This window comes from Capricornis sumatraensis, chromosome 23 (genome assembly GCF_032405125.1).
Source record: "Capricornis sumatraensis isolate serow.1 chromosome 23, serow.2, whole genome shotgun sequence".
Classification (NCBI taxonomy): Eukaryota; Metazoa; Chordata; class Mammalia; order Artiodactyla; family Bovidae; genus Capricornis; species Capricornis sumatraensis.
Genome location: NC_091091.1, coordinates 31,659,507 through 31,675,828, shown reverse-complemented (window position 1 = coordinate 31,675,828; position 16,322 = coordinate 31,659,507). Strand labels below are relative to the sequence as shown.

The window sequence follows — 16,322 nt, the reverse complement described above, 5'->3', positions numbered from 1 at the left end:
ACTAGCTATACCTCAATACAAAATTAAAAGTTTTAAATTCAGACTTTACAATGAGATAAATTACAAATATGCAAATATATTTATAGAGCTCATTCCAATTGCATCCAATTGCATCATCCACCTTTCAGTAAAAGTACAAATAAATATTTTATGTGTTTTTCCTCCTGCAAGAATTTCTATCGTCTATTGTTTTCATTTGTATCCATCAAATCCATAAATTACTTAGCATCTCTCCCTTCTTTCTGTATGAAATAATCATTTGGGATTTTAAAAGTACTAAACTACCACAAAGGAATTTTTGACATTGTCACTGTCAATTTGCTACTATCTATATTAACAAAAAGCAAAGTTTAGAGCAATATTTTTTAAAATGTAACATTCTATGACATTCTTCTATTTACTGAGCCTCACAGAGAGATCAAACCTAATTTCTTTAAAAGAAAGGACCATTGTTGGAGATGGCAATTAGTCCCACTGCAGTTTAGGAAATTATCAGCTTATATGCAGTCATTCAATAATATCCCTTATTATATTCAAACTATTTAAATATTAAATATCCTGACTGCACAAGGAAAATTTGGAAATTAAGAGTCCATTTTAGCTTCATGTTAGAAGTAATGAAATCCACAAGCTCTCCAAGGTGACAGCCATTCATGTGACATACTTTATGCATCTTAAAAAAATTGTAATTCCTTAGCTATAGATGGTTTGTCTGTGACTTCTACATGTAGGGTTGTGATCACCTTGCATTTCTGTTATAAACTAACATAAATGAATATAGGGGAACAAAAATATTTCAAAAACTGTATCTATTTTCATTTTTAAGAAACAATACCCATTAAAAAAAAAGACATTCGGTTACTGCCTTTAAAGTTCAAGTTCCATTATCTTAAGATATAAACACACTTTGATATGAGATTTTTATAAAAACCACACATACACACAAGCTTCAGGTAGAGCTGTAATAAACAAATTCCTTTTATAAACACAATTTTAACTGAAAAGCCACAGTAGATGGAAAAAAAATAGAAGAAAGGATATTACCTGGTAAAATCCAGTGACATCTACAATAGTTTTACAGCACATTTAAGCATTCTACGGTTTTATATCTTTACCTGCCTTCCATTTCTTAGTTGCTCCTTAAAAAATTGCCAATTACGACTACAGGTTCAACTTCAAACTTAGTCCTGATTTTGAGTGCCAGGAAAAGCAAAACAACATTCCAAATTTCCATCTTAATGTTATAACCTCACTTCAAAAATGGTTTTATTTAAATTACAATGCCCATCTAAATAGAAAAAAAAAAAAAAGAAAACCAAGCAGCAACATGTAATTATACATAATAGTTATTCCTTATATGGGAAGTGTTTTTTAGGATGGTATATCTAGAATGCACTTGCTCTGTGTCTCTTCAGTAATTAAATTGACTTAGACCAACACTATCGAAAGTAAGAGTACTGTAATAAGGGGCACACATTTACAATACTGCTAGCCTTAAAAGCAGTAAAGCAAAAGAAAATATACCAAATAGCACATGCATATCTCACAGAACTTCCAATGAACTATCAATGACTTTTATGCAATGTGCTCTTTTCTGTAACTGTATTAACAACTACCAAAAAAGGAAAGATGAGACTGAAATCAATGGTACTGAACTGAATTGTTTTAAGCCAGTGCCCCATTTGTGGGGAAAAGTGCATTTAATTCAGCAGCAATATAGCACAGTGTGAAGATATTGTGCTTAGACGCAGATATTCCAGAACTGAAAGATGTACAAGGCAAGTCAAGATATAAAACCATAGTACACTGTTAAATAACCTTGAAACATACATATTGCAGTGTTCAAAGAAAAACATTCATTTCATTGTACAAGGCTAGGGAGAAATCCTTAAAGTTACCTATCGTAGTTTATGATATAATAAATACATATCTATATAGCATTGTATATACATATATAGAATGTGTTTATGTGTATCTTTTTCTTTTTTTGCCAAATTATTCTGTTAGTTTCTGTGGATCTGCAACTTTCAGGAATGAAAACTCCTTTGCACTACAAGATTCTGTTCCCCTAAGCTTCAGAAAAGATATTTATACTAGAAAAGGTATCAATACTTTCCCCCAACCCAAAGACTTACTTCAGACATTTTGCTTCACAATTGATCAGAGAAACACAATTAAAGGAATTCAAAATTTTTTGACTGTTATCTTTTCACTTTGCCAGTTGTTTCAACAAGCAGATATCTTTTAATATTTAAATCAGCTGATGCAAATTCTTTAGCAGAGGATATAAACAAGATTTTGCTGATCAAAACAGAGCAAATCAAAACCAAAAAAAAAAAAAAAATCCAGTGATTTACTCTGACTGTAAACAATATATAAAATTCAAATCTCAAATTTCAAAATAAGTTAAAAGAAAAATTCTACCTTCAGGGCCTATAATACTAAAAAGATCTGACAACTGGTAAGGGGAAAATATATATGAAAAGTTCCAACAAAATTGCTTGCCCAGAATTTTTGCTAAGAAAAAGTATATCTAACTATACTACTTCTGGCCCTTAAATTTAATAATTTCATAATTTGTTGGCAAATGTTTTAAGCAAACTGGCATATCATATTATACAACAGAAAAACATCCATCAAGTTCAGCAAAGAAAACTTATATAAGCTTTTTGTACAGAATTTAAAAAAATCTAAATGGCTATGATTCCTCTATTAGCAGAAACACATAAACATAGTCTTTATAAATCTGCCAAATATATCAATATCTACATAAATAGATACAGATATAGATATGAAACATTAATGGCAGTCTATTTTTGAACAGTGTGTGGGACCAGCAGATTTGTATCAGACCATGGCACGATATGGACCCTGCATCTTTAGGAACTGAATGATGAAAGAAGGACCCCCAGCAACAATCTGAGGTGGAAGATGGCTGAGTGGACAGTTCTCAATACTCATGATTGAAAGCTTGCTGCAAAGAGCCAGCTCAAAGGGAAGGCTATGCAGGTTGGGGTTGTCATTCAAATACAGTTCTTCTAGATTCTCCAGTGTACCTGTTATAAAAAATAATTTTTTAAAAATTAGTTATTGTTTAAAAAGCTCAGCTGAGCATGATCCTTATCCTGGGTTATCATGCATACTGAACACACAGTGCCTTTTAATCTCTTTTAGTTTTAAAACTCTCTACAACCATGAATCTCAAACTTTCCTGCTTATTCAAATAAACAAGAGATTTTTAAAAAGTGATATCCAGGTCACATGCTATACCAATAAAAATCTCTTCCTTTATATTTGGTTTTCAAGCTCAGTTTCTTTGAAAAAATATATACTATATCTCCAGAGACTCTGTTCAGGATAGCTTGGCATTCATGTATTTTAAATTCCAAAAATTATATAATCAACTTACATAGTAAGTGCCTATAATTACTCTCATGTTGAAGAAAATGTGATAATCTCTCTTAGTAATAAATTTCTCAAGTGAAAGGTTTTGTTACTTTGTATAAATCTTTTGCTAAGAGAGTTATTATATATCTGCCAGTAAGGCAAAAGTCAATTTATGTAATCTTTTAAAATTTTTCCTTAGACCATCTTAGGATACTCATACTTTCTAGGCAAATAATCTCAAGCAATTGTATATGGCCAGCTGGATAAACACACTAGAAATAAGTATATACAGTTACTTTATGAGTTTCCAATTTTTAAATTTCAAAATTGTAATATTTGATAGTGGTATATAATAAAACTAATTTAAAAAGTCACTAGATATTGGATTTGTTTACATTAAGATTTTATGTATTATTCAGAGCAACCTTACAGAAAGTTACTAGAATCCATATTCTATAGATAGGAACTTGAACCTTAGGGAGGTTCTGTACCTTATTCAATCCAACAGAAGCAAGTAGAGCCAGATTTTGAATTGGCTATTGTACTCCAAAACCATCCTTAATCACTAATCTATAGTGCCTCTGAAACAGCATGGTATAGATGAGAGAATAACAAATGGGATTACTAATTTTAGTACTATGTGACTGTAACTGATTAAAACTCTCTGTAACATGAAGCAACTTGCACTGCATAAAATTCAAGGTGTTCATATTGACAGTATGAAATAATGGATATGAAAACACTTGGAAAATTCTAAAGTAACTCTCAAATATTAACATTAATCAAATATTAATATCAATCCTAAAACCTCACAAGGGAAAGTTCTTTTGGCATAAGAAACTAATTTAATTCAAGTCTGTGTAATTTTTAAATTTGGAAGAAAAAGAACTCCTCCAAATTAACGTTAAATCTACTGAAATACAAGTATGCTAAAACATTCTCAAATATGTTAAACTCAATTCCCCATGAGAAAACCTAATAAAAACTAACCAACTACTACTACTACTAGTGCTCTATAAAAAAAAAAAACTTTAGCTTGATGTATGTAATTTAAGTTGACAAAAATAGTAGATTTGTTTTATTTATCTGAAACACTGCTTGAACACATGTTCTAATAACTAATAAAAGCATGTTATTAGTACAGAGTCAAATATCCAAAGGGTTCATACCAATTTCCTCAGGAAGATGAGTAAGTAGGTTCTCTCCAAGGCCTAGATGTGTAAGATTGGTAAGGTGACCAATGCCTCTGGGAAGAGTGGTCAGTTGGTTGTTTGTCAAGACTAATTTCTAAAAGGTTAACAAAATAAAAGACAGTTACATGTATGTTTCCTATAACTATAACTAATGTAAATTTTTAAAAAAATACATATACTAAACCAGCAAGATAAATTTACAAGGAAATTAGATTGACTAATATTATACAGTAGTAGTGTAATACTAGTCACTCAGTCGTGTCTGACTCTCTGCAATCCCATAGACTGTAGCCCTCGAGGATTCTCTATCCATGAGATTCTCCAGGCAAGAATACTGGAGTGGGTTGTATTCCTTTCTCCAGAGGATCTTCCCAACCCAGATATTGAACCTGAGTCTCCTGCATAGCAGGCAGATTCTTTACCGTCTGAGCTACATATTATATAAAAATCACTAAATAAGCTTTTCTTTCAAACACTATCATTTGTTAGGAAGACAAAAGCAGCTAGGTTACATGAACATAAAATTCAGTTCTAACAGGAAAATCTATTTGGTCCAAGAATAAAAAAATGTACAATTTGGAATGCATCCCCAAAACTTTAATTATATACCTATAAAATCATCACAATGTTTTACCTGCAAATCCTTAAGATAAGCAATTTCATTTGGCAAGGATTCTAATTTGTTCTCCTCTAGATCCAATTCTCTTAACTTCCTGAGGTTTCCAAGGCCATGAGGAAGCTTCTTTAGAAGATTGTTTGATAATATTAAAACCTAAAGAGAAATTATTGATAATGTTTGACAACTCACAAAACAGAAATATATTATCATCGTGTGCCTTAAAATTAAGCAATGTTAATTTTCTAAACAGTGAATATTAAGGGTAATATCTAACTATATAACAAGACATTAAACTTACTATTCTAAAAAAAATTACCATAGTTACTGGAAGCAAAATAGTTTAAGTCAAAACTAATGAAACCAAAAGGAAAGAATTTAAACTAAATTACAAAAAATATGAAAATTATTAACTGCTCACACTAAGATTCATACAGATAATGGTATTTTGATACTGAATAGTTACAAATATCTATCTAATAGGAAACCAATTATTTATTCAAAACTCCTTACAAGCAAACCATCATTAAAGGTAGATAACAACTGACTTCTAAACTGCCTATATCAATCCACTAGTTATTATTTGTAGTAAATTTATTACATTGCAGGGCATCCTACAGTATCTTGAATAAGGAGGGGAAAAAAGGTTGAAGAAGATACAAGTCTTCATTCTCAGAGAAGTTACAGTGGAGGGAGGTTAGGTAGGGAAACAATACTGAGTATGGGGATAGTGAGAAGAGTACTAATGGAAACATCTAAGTAAGGTTCTAGCTAAATTTTTATGCCCACTTATTTCTTCCAAAGTTATACTACACACAATGAAGTAAATATATTCAATAAGACCAAGAAAATGACAATAGTAGCTATCACTGAGTTTACTACTATTTGCATGCATGCCTGCATGCTAAGTTGCTTCCGTTGTATCAGACTTTTTGTGACCCACTGGACTGCAACCCCCCCAAGCTCCTTTGTCCATGGAGTCTCCAGGCAAGAATACTGGAATGGGTTGCCATGCCCTCCTCCAGGGGATCTTCCCAGTCCAGGGATTGAACCCGTTTTCCCTATGTCTCTTGCACTGGCAGGTGGATTCTTTACCACTAACACCACATATTAAATGAAAAATGTGCATTATTGCATTTAGTCCTAATTACAATTCTATGTGGAGAAGGAAATGGCAACCCACTCCAATATTCTTGCCTGGAAAATCCCATGGATGGAGGAATGTGTCAGGCTACAGTCCATAGGGTCACAAAGAGTCAGACACAACTGAGCAACTTCATCAGCACTAGCACAATTCTATGAGGAATATATTACTATCCCCATTACTTTCCCCAGCTGAGGAAACTGAAGCTTGGGTACATTAAATCCATAAATAGTTAAAAGTGGAATTGTACCCAGATCTATTTGGCTTCAAAGTTCCTGCTATTAGCCATTACACCATACTTTTTCACCTTATTAAATACAATAATAAAAGAATAGAAAAATTAGAATTTTTTTAAAAATATGAGGACAATTTTAGAAATTTTACTATTAGTAAGTTTTTTCATCAAAAGAGTGAAAATGCTAGGGACTCAGAGGCAGGAGAAATCTTTGCCTGAGGAAGTAACAGGAAGATAGATCTTTGTTGTTGTTCAGTTGCTAAATTGTATCTGAGTATTTGCAACTCCATAGACTGCACGGATCTTTAATTGTGAGAAATAATTTTAAAAGAAAAATTTTAAGGGGATGAGAAAAGAGCATTCTAGATATTGGGAACAATAAAGGTACAGAGCTAGAAATATGCACACGTTGCCAACAAAGAAACCAATCAATTCAGTTAGTAAATAAAAGAGGAGGTGGGTAATTAGGATGAAAAAGTAGGTCAGAATTATATGAAGGGTACTGAATGCCAATATGAGGAACCCAGAATTATTTTAGAGGACAATGGTATAGCATTCTTAGAAACAGAGTTAAGAAAAAAAATACAAAAGATGCTGCACTTTAGAGACCCTTTCTTTCAAAGATACTTTATAGTATTCAAACCGACTGACTTTTAGTGGGCAAGAGTAATTCAAAAGCATTGAGCCCAGATAAAGTCAACACCTCATCATCCTAATACAGCTGCATGTTTAAGAGAGCACTACATTTCTTTTTTTAATTGACTGAATCTGGACTATTTATTTATGACCATTTCACGTGGCATACAGGACCTTAGTTCTCCAACCAGGGATCAAATCCACACCCTCTGCATTGGGAGCGAGGAGTTTGAACCACTGCACTGCTAGGGAAATTCTGAGAGCACTAACATTTCTAATTATGATCTTCAATTATGAAACTGTTTAATTGGCAACTTCATGAGTGAGGTAACTGTGGAAAAGTCTAATGAGTTCTAAATGCTCTTTTATACTCACCTCAAGAGAAACAAGACCAGACACATCCTCAGGGATCTTTGTGAGCTGATTGGTGGCTAAATTCAATTCTACCATACTGGTCCAAGTTCCAAAATCCAAGGGAAGTGATGTCAACTGATTGTCCTGACACAGATAAAATGAAGCATTCAAGGTAAAACCACAAAAACAAAGCTCCATATGTAACTCCCTATAGAAAGAGAATTCTTAAACAGAGAAAGACATTCCTTTTTTTAAATATCTTAATGTAGAAAGAAAAAAAAGGGAAAAAAAAACTCACCCTCCAAAATTTTCCACACAGTTAAGTTTAGTCACTAAGTCGTGTCCAATTTTCATGACGCCATGGGCTACAGCACGTCAGGCTTCCCTATCCATCACCAACCCTGGAGCTCAAAATGATGCCCATCAAGTAGGTGATGCCAACCAACCATCTCATGATCTGTCGTCTCCTTCTCCTCCTGCCTTCAATCGTTCCCAGCATCAGGGTCTTTTCCATGGAGTCAGTTCTTCACATCAGTTGGCCAAAGTACTGGAGTTTCAGCTTCAACATCAGTCCTTCCAATGAACACCTAGGACTAATCTCCTTTAGGATGGACTGGTTGGATCTCCTTGATGTCCAAGGGACTCTCAAGAGTCTTCTCCAACACCACAGACCAAAAGCATCAATTCTTCAGCACTCAGGTTTCTTCATAATCCAACTCTCACATCCATACATGACCAGTGGAAAAACCACAGCCTTGACTAGATGGACCTTTGTTGACAAAGTAATGTCTCTGCTGTTTAATATGTTGTCTAGGTTGGTCGTAACTTTCCTTCCAAGGAGTAAGCGTCATTTAATTTCATGGCTATAATCACCATGTGCAGTGATTTGGGAGCCCAAAAAAATAAAGTCAGCCACTGTTTCTACTGTTTCCCCATCTATTTGCCATGAAGCGTTGTGACCGGATGCCATGATCTTAGTTTTCTGAATGTTGAGCTTTAAGCCAACTTTTTCACTCTCCTCTTTCACTTTCATCAAGAGGCTCTTTAGCTCTTTACTTTCTGCCATAAAGGTGGTGTCATCTGCATATCTGAGGTTATTGATATTTCTCCCAGCAATCTTGATTCCAGCTTGTGCTTCCTCCAGCCCAGTGTTTCTCCTGATGTACTTTGTATATAAGTGAAATAAGCAGGGTGGCAATATACAGCCTTGACAAACTCTTTTTCCTATTTGGAACCAGTCTGTTGTTCCATGTCCAGTTCTAACTGGTGCTTCCTGACCTGCATACAGGTTTCCCAAGAGGCAGGTCAGGTGGTCTGGTATTTCGATCTCTTTCAGAATTTTCCACAGTTTGTTGTGATCCACACAGTCAAAGGCTTTGGCATAGTCAATAAAGCAGAAATAGATGTTTTTCTGGAATTCTCTTGCTTTTTCCATGATCCAGGAGATGTTGGCAATTTGATCTCTGGTTCCTCTGCCTTTTCTAAAACCAGCTTGAACATCTGGAAGTTCATGGTTCATGTATTGCTGAAGCCTGGCTTGGAGAATTTTGAACATTACCTTACTAACGTGTGAGATGAGTGCAACTATGTGGTAGTTTGAGCATTCTTTGGCATTGCCTTTCTTTGGGACTGGAATGAAAACTGACCTTTTCCAGTCCTGTCGCCACTGCTGAGTTTTCCAAATTTGCCGACATATTGAGCGCAGCACTTTCACAGCATCATCTTTCAGGATTTGAAATAGCTCAACTGGAATTCCATCATCTCCACTAGTTTTGTTCATAGTGATGCTTTCTAAGGCCCACTTGACTTCACATTCCAGGATGTCTGGCTCTAGCTGAGTGTGAGTGATCACACCATCGTGATTATTTTGGTCGTGAAGATCTTTTTTGTACAGTTCTTCTGTACAAAATGATTCTTGCCACCTCTTCTTAATATCTTCTGCTTCTGTTAGGTCCCTACCATTTCTGCCCTTTATTGAGCCCATCTCTGCATGAACTGTTCCCTTGGTATCTCTAATTTTCTTGAAGAGATCTCTAGTCTTTCCCATTCTATTATTTTCCTCTATTTCTTTGCACTGATCACTGAGGAAGGCTTTCTTGTCTCTTCTTGCTATTCTTTGGAACTCTGCATTCACATGGGTATATCTTTTCTTTTCTCCTTTGCTTTTCACTTCTCTTCTTTTTACAGCTATTTGTAAGGCCTCCCCAGACAGCCATCTTGCTTTTTCACATTTCTTTTTCTTGGGGATGGTCTTGATCCCTGTCTCCTGTACAATGTCACGAACCTCCGTCCATAGTTCTTCAGGCACTCTATCAGATCTAGTCCCTTAAATCCATTTCTCACTTCCACTGTATAGTCATAAGGGCTTTGATTTAGGTCATACCTGAATGGTCTAGTGGTTTTCCCTCCTTTCTTCAATTTAAGTATGAATTTGGCAATTAGGAGTTCATGACCTGAGCCACAGTTAGCTCCCAGTCTTGTTTTTGCTGACTGTATAGAGCTTCTCCATCTTTGGCTGCAAAGAATATAATCAATCTGATATCGGTGTTGACCATCTGGTGATGTCCATGTGTAGAGTCTTCTCTTGTGTTGTTGGAAGAGGGTGTTTGCTATGACCAGTGCGTTCTCTTGGCAAAACTCTTATTAGCCTTTGCCCTGCTTCATTCTGTATTCCAAGGCCAAATTTGCCTGTTACTCCAGGTGTTTCTTTACTTCCTACTTCTGCATTCCAAGTCTATGCCCCAACCAGTACTGCTGAAGAAGCTAAAGTTGAACGGTTTTATGAAGACCTACAAGACCTTTTACAACTAACACCCAAAAAAAGATGTTCTCTTCATTATAGGGGACTGGAATGCAAAAGTAGGAAGTCAGTAAAAAAAAAGTTTGTTCGCTACAAATTAAATCGCTGGACAAGCCATTTTTCATTTCTTTATTCCTTTTGCAATAAAATTTATTTTCCTTACTACAAATGTGATTCATTCATGGTAGAGAATATAGATAAGCAACAAGAAACTAAAAATCACCCACTGGGAGAAAATATTTGCAAATCATATAACTGACAAAGCATTTACATCCAAAATATATAAAGAACTCCTGCAACTCAACAGTAAAAAAGAAAACCCCAAACAATGCAATTAAAAAATGAGCACAGCATCAGGAAGAAACAACTGCCCACTAAAAGTACTAGTTAAAGTAGTTATTTTCCCCTAATACAAATAGAGGCTTACCTTCATATTCAGCTTACTTAATACTTTTGCTCTGGAGAAAATTCCAAATGGGATTTTGTTGATTCGATTGTGTTCCATGTTGAGGGAATAGATAGTGGAAAATTGAGATGGACCACCTACTGGATATAACTGAAAGCAATTTCTAGCTAAGGTCAAACTATTCAGTTTCACAAGACTTGATAAAAGACTCTGTTAAAAACAAAAATGAAATAAGCATATTAGAACTATAACAACACTTACTCTGTAGAACATAGAGCAGCAGTACCAAACAAATGCCTGGGACAGTCTTGCAGGTAACAAACGACAGAGCTGGTTGGGCTGGTTCTGTAATGCCTCATCCAGAAGGAAAGTCACTCACTACTCAGCTCTAGCTGATTGTTACCTTGCAGGGATGTGTAGCCAGTGTAGTCAGATTTTCAGAATTTAGGAAGAAACAGGAAATTCATTTACTTATATTAAATCTCCTTTTATTCTTTGGCTTTATTTAAAATACTCTACAGGGTAAAGATAATGTATCTGTGTGTAAGAGGTGTTTCACGAATGGCCAGTTTGAGGCCTCTCATACAGGACCTTACAGAGGACTGGTATCAGACAGTCCTGGGTCTGAGTCCTAACTTCATCACCTGCTGTGTAATCAGTGCTATCCAAGTCTTGGTTAAGTATCTATCTCTAAATTATTATTAAGATTAATATAATACCTGACACAGAATAAGGTATCATTTAGTAATTTAAATGTTCCTTTTAGGAATATTAAATTCAGAAGGTAACAATACTTTTTTTATATAATACATTGCTTTTCCATACTGTAAATTTCTGAGGGAATATACATCTATCAAACAAGTATTCACTTAGCACATAACCCCATATTCCCTCTTACTTCAATCCCCCACCATGTAACCATAGTACTAGGTGTTTAGTATTATAAAAGGATCTCTACCATCAGGAAGACTAAATTCCATTTCGAGAAATAAAGCACACAGATAGGAAAAAGAAAATAATATACAACTCTATAAAATCAATAATAAATTATACAGAATAGGCTCTTGCTATTCAAAGTCTGGTTTAAGGAAGAGCAGCATCCGTATCCCCAGAGAGCCTGTTAGAAATGTGGACTCTTAGGACCCACCTCCACAGAATCATAATATAAATCTTAAGATTTCCAGGTGATCTGTATGTTCATTAATGTTTGAGAAACATTGGTTCAGGCTATAAAAGTTTCAGATCCTGGCCCCATCTTTTAGTTGTTCGTTACTTTGAGCAAGTTCTCTCTCTGAACCTTTGTTCTATTCATTTGTAAGAGGATGATGTCTTGTTTTATAGGTTGTAGTAAAGATTTTTTAAATAAATAAATATATATAAGTAACTTTATAAGTCACTTCTTTATTTAAATTCAAAGAAAAGGAGAAATACTGGAATAACTGGAAAAGCAGAAGACAGTTGAAAGTGAGTCAAATCTTAAAGGATGAAAAACCATTTTAAATACTCAGAGAAGCAGAGAACATTTTGGATTGCTGTAAGGCGGTTCTCCAACCTTTCCATTCTAAGGTCATACTGTGAAGCTTTGAGGTTGCTGACCATTGCTGCAGAGTCAAACACATCTGGGTTCCCATCTTAGGTCTTCTACTTACCAGCCTTGTAAGCTTCAGTGAATTAATTAATCAATATATCTCTCACTATATCCCCAGAAAAAAATATTTCAGGGTGACAAATTTGGCCAAAAACATGACTTCTCAAGTCTTATTTCTCTATTTGATGAGACCACTCCAATAATCAGTAGGATTACAGTGAAGATATAAATGAAATAATACATGTAAAGCTTCCAGCCTTATGCCTTGAGTATATGTGCTTAAATTTATTAAGTTCCTTCTCCTTTCGTCTTTAGGTATCCATTAAAATTAGTCCATTTTCAGACAGTCTTCAAATGGAAAAGTATATAGTGATTTTGCCAGCTCCGATTTCAGCAATATAATGAGCCCCATTTGAAAACCACTTTCCCGATTTTTCTTGCCAGCTTGAATATCTAAGTGCTGTTTAATGGTTTTTATTGTTTTTCTTGTTATTATAAATGCAGATAATTACACATTTGCATTAAGAATATGCTACTTCCAAAGCACAAAGACTACTTTTAAATAAAACTTAATGCTTTCCAATGTTTGAACAAGGCCTATCAAGGATTTCATCCATACTTCTCTATCTGAAAATGGGTATGTTTAAATATACATACACACCCCTTCTTCCACAGACAGACTGAAGAGAGCTGTCTTCTTTACAATTCTCCTATCAAAAATAAATCCTGACTGATTTCAGTCACAAAGTTATATGAAAGTAGTCAGCACATGTCTTTATTCTAAGATACCCAATAATTATGTTTCCCTTCAGTGACAATATGACTGGATATATAAATAAATATTAAAATTTCTCACTAGGTGAAACTTGGTATATACCTAGTCTTTACATTTAGACATAATGACACTGTAAAAGTGGTCAGTCTTACTTAAACTCATAAATTACACCCTAAAAGAATGCCAACAAGATCTAATTAATGTATTAATTATTTGCCTTATTATGGGATATGAATCACTGTTAAAAAAGAGGATGACATTAAACAGTAGAACTTCACCCATTTTCAAGTGAAGAATTACCATTATCACAGAAATTTAAAAACCCAAACAGTTTAGCTGTCAGGGCTTACAATCTGTGGATTCTATTCCTAATCCCAAATTACTACTTACTACTAACAATAGTGCTCTTTTGCCACAGGTGAGATACTGTCACAGTAGTTTTAATGAACTGGTCCAGACTAGAAACTATACAAGGTATTTTTAATTATTACAAAAAAAAGACTTTGCAAAGTTCAGTCAATCCATTAAGTCCACAATTCTACTCATGTTAGAATACTACAGTAAAATATGCTTGAATAACTACAAGCAAACTTACTAGTTGCTGGGTATGCTAAAACATACCTACTCTTTCTTTTTTGGAATTTTTTTTATCTCAGCGATGGGATATGTATCCACAGCATACCCATTATTTAAGCAAACTCAATCATCAAATTATTTACCAAGCTGTAAAGACTGATTAATCTTCCCTTCATTATCTTACAGACTCGTTTCAAGAGTTTACCGTAATTCACTTCTTACCTCTGGTAAAGTAGAAATGTTATTGTTCTCTAAATTTAATTCTTCAAGTGCACTGCATTTTGCCAATGATCTGGGTATTGCTGACAGTCTGTTATATCTCAGACCAAGACGACTTAAACTGGACAGATTTCCTATGAACATTAAAAAAAAAAAAAGGAATTTTTTTTTAAATCTGATAAGCCTGTCACTCTCCCAGGCTATCAAGCAATATTTATGAATTACTTTCAAGTACTATTTCAGCAAGATCCTTAACTTTTTGTACCAAGAAACTACACACTACACTCTACCAATCAGGATGAAACTGAAGCCACTTTTGTGTCCACCATCTTAGAGAAATAATGAAGTACACGGCTACAAGTCAATTTTTAAAATCAATTATTTAAAGTATTGGCACACTTAAATAAAATATTAACCTTTAGACAAGGCCCAGTTGAATAACATCAAAGTAATAAAGGATGATTGCTTAAAATACAAGATGTACAATTATTTTGTGAGATCAGAAAGGTTCAATATTTTTCATGAGTTTAAGTATAAACAATCCAAAATTTCTCTAAAAAGTTGACTTGATGGTTAAAAATTTCTCAAAATAATTTTTTATGAACCGAAGTGAAAGCTATAGTCTCTCTTATTATCTAAGCATATTCAGCTGAGCATATTAGTCACTACTGAATACCTAAAATAAGCAGAGCAGAGAAGCAGACATTTTATACTTCTATAGCCAAGACCCATGGTAAGCTACATATAAGCTACATGGATGAATATGATGATATCTGCTATCACAGGTTTAAATCAAATTTAATTTTCAAAAATAGTATAAATTCATTTGATACCAAAAAAGATAAGAATGAGAATTTAGTTCAATGTATTTTTTTTTTTGTCATGGCTGGTTAATTTCTGATTCAACAACGCAATTGTTGCTATAACCTTTTTAGTTGGGCTAGGTTAAATGTTAGCCTCTAGTTTTAAATTCAACAGTATTACCAGTATTAGAAATTAAAAGGATACCTCATTTTATTATACTTTTCTTTACTGTGCTTCACTGATATTGTATGTTTACATATCAAAGGTTTGTGGCAATCCTACTTTGAACAAATCTACTTGTGCCATTTTTCACAAAAGCATTTGTTCACTTAATGTCTCTGTCACATTTTAGTAATTCTCGCTATATTTCAAACTTTTATGTTATTATTATACTTGTTTTGGAGATCTATGATCAGTGATCTTGGATGTTACTAGTGTAATTGTTTGGGGGTGCCATGAACTGCACTTATTTAAGATGGTGAACCTAACTGATAAATGCTATGTATATTCTTTATGCTCCATCAAACAGTTAGTTGCTTCCCTGTCTCTCTCCCTTTCCCCTGAAATACAACAATATTGAAATTAAGCCAATAATGACCCTACAGTGACTTCTAACCAAGTCAAAGTTAGAATTGCACGTCTTTCACTTTAAATCAAAAGCCAGAATTAACTGAAGGAAATCAAAAGAGCTACTCTATAACCTGAATGATACTTTATCAATAAAGTATTTTTAATTAAGGCACGCATAGTTTTTAGACAAAATGGTACTGCACACTTAATAAGACTACAGTACTGTATAACATAACTTTTATATACACTGGCAAACAAAAAAATTTATGTGACACTTTACTCTGATAGTTGCTTTGTTGAAGTGGTCTGAGATGGAATCGACAATATCTCCAAAGCAGGTCTGTATAGAAGTGGATGCCTGTATCACACAACATTTTGGAGATAAATATTTTGGTGCCTTTCAGCTTTCAGCAACTGTCTTGATGTTTGTCAATTTCTTTCAAATTTCTGCTTTGACTATTTTTCAGAAAATCATTGTATGAATAACTTTCTTAGATACAACATTACTCCCATACTTACAGAAAACATGTATTAGCCTACAGAATAAGTTAAGCCTTAAACCTAGCAGAGCAGTCACCTTGTCTCATATTCCTCATCTAGTTATATTCATTTGCATCTTTTCAGCCTGGTAGGCTGCAGTCCATGGGGTCGCTAAGAGTCAGACATGACTGAGCGACTTCATTTTCACTTTTCACTTTCATGCGTTGGAGAAGGTATGGCAACCCACTCCAGTGTTCTTGCCTGGAGAATCCCAGGGACGGGGGAGCCTGGTGGGCTGCCGTCTATGGGGTCGCACAGAGTCGGAAGCAACTGAAGCGACTTAGCAGCAGCAGCAGCTCTTGCTGAAGAAAACAGTGATCAAGGTTGTAAGAAATGCCTAAATGGAGCTAATTTTTACCCTTTACATTTTTAATAGTTAGTTATTGATATCAAAAATACTCTGATAAGTCTATATACCATAAGTCTAGCCAACTACAGTGCAAAAAAACCTTAGCAATCATTTCAATTCCTGCAATTAG

General features: G+C 34.3%; 1 protein-coding gene across 1 annotated transcript in view; it reads right to left on the bottom strand.

The window, feature by feature from the left end:
• Nucleotides 1-664: 664 nt before the first annotated feature.
• The window catches only part of SHOC2 (SHOC2 leucine rich repeat scaffold protein), an 84,743-nt gene continuing 69,085 nt past the window's right edge, over nucleotides 665-16,322 (bottom strand). The window contains exons 4-9 of the mRNA XM_068961349.1: nucleotides 13,933-14,063; nucleotides 10,793-10,981; nucleotides 7,587-7,709; nucleotides 5,215-5,352; nucleotides 4,557-4,674; nucleotides 665-3,056 (exon numbers count right to left, since the gene is read on the bottom strand). Coding sequence (XP_068817450.1) covers nucleotides 2,848-3,056; nucleotides 4,557-4,674; nucleotides 5,215-5,352; nucleotides 7,587-7,709; nucleotides 10,793-10,981; nucleotides 13,933-14,063 — 908 coding nt within the window. The 3' untranslated portion in view covers nucleotides 665-2,847. The remainder of the gene's footprint in view (nucleotides 3,057-4,556; nucleotides 4,675-5,214; nucleotides 5,353-7,586; nucleotides 7,710-10,792; nucleotides 10,982-13,932; nucleotides 14,064-16,322) is intronic.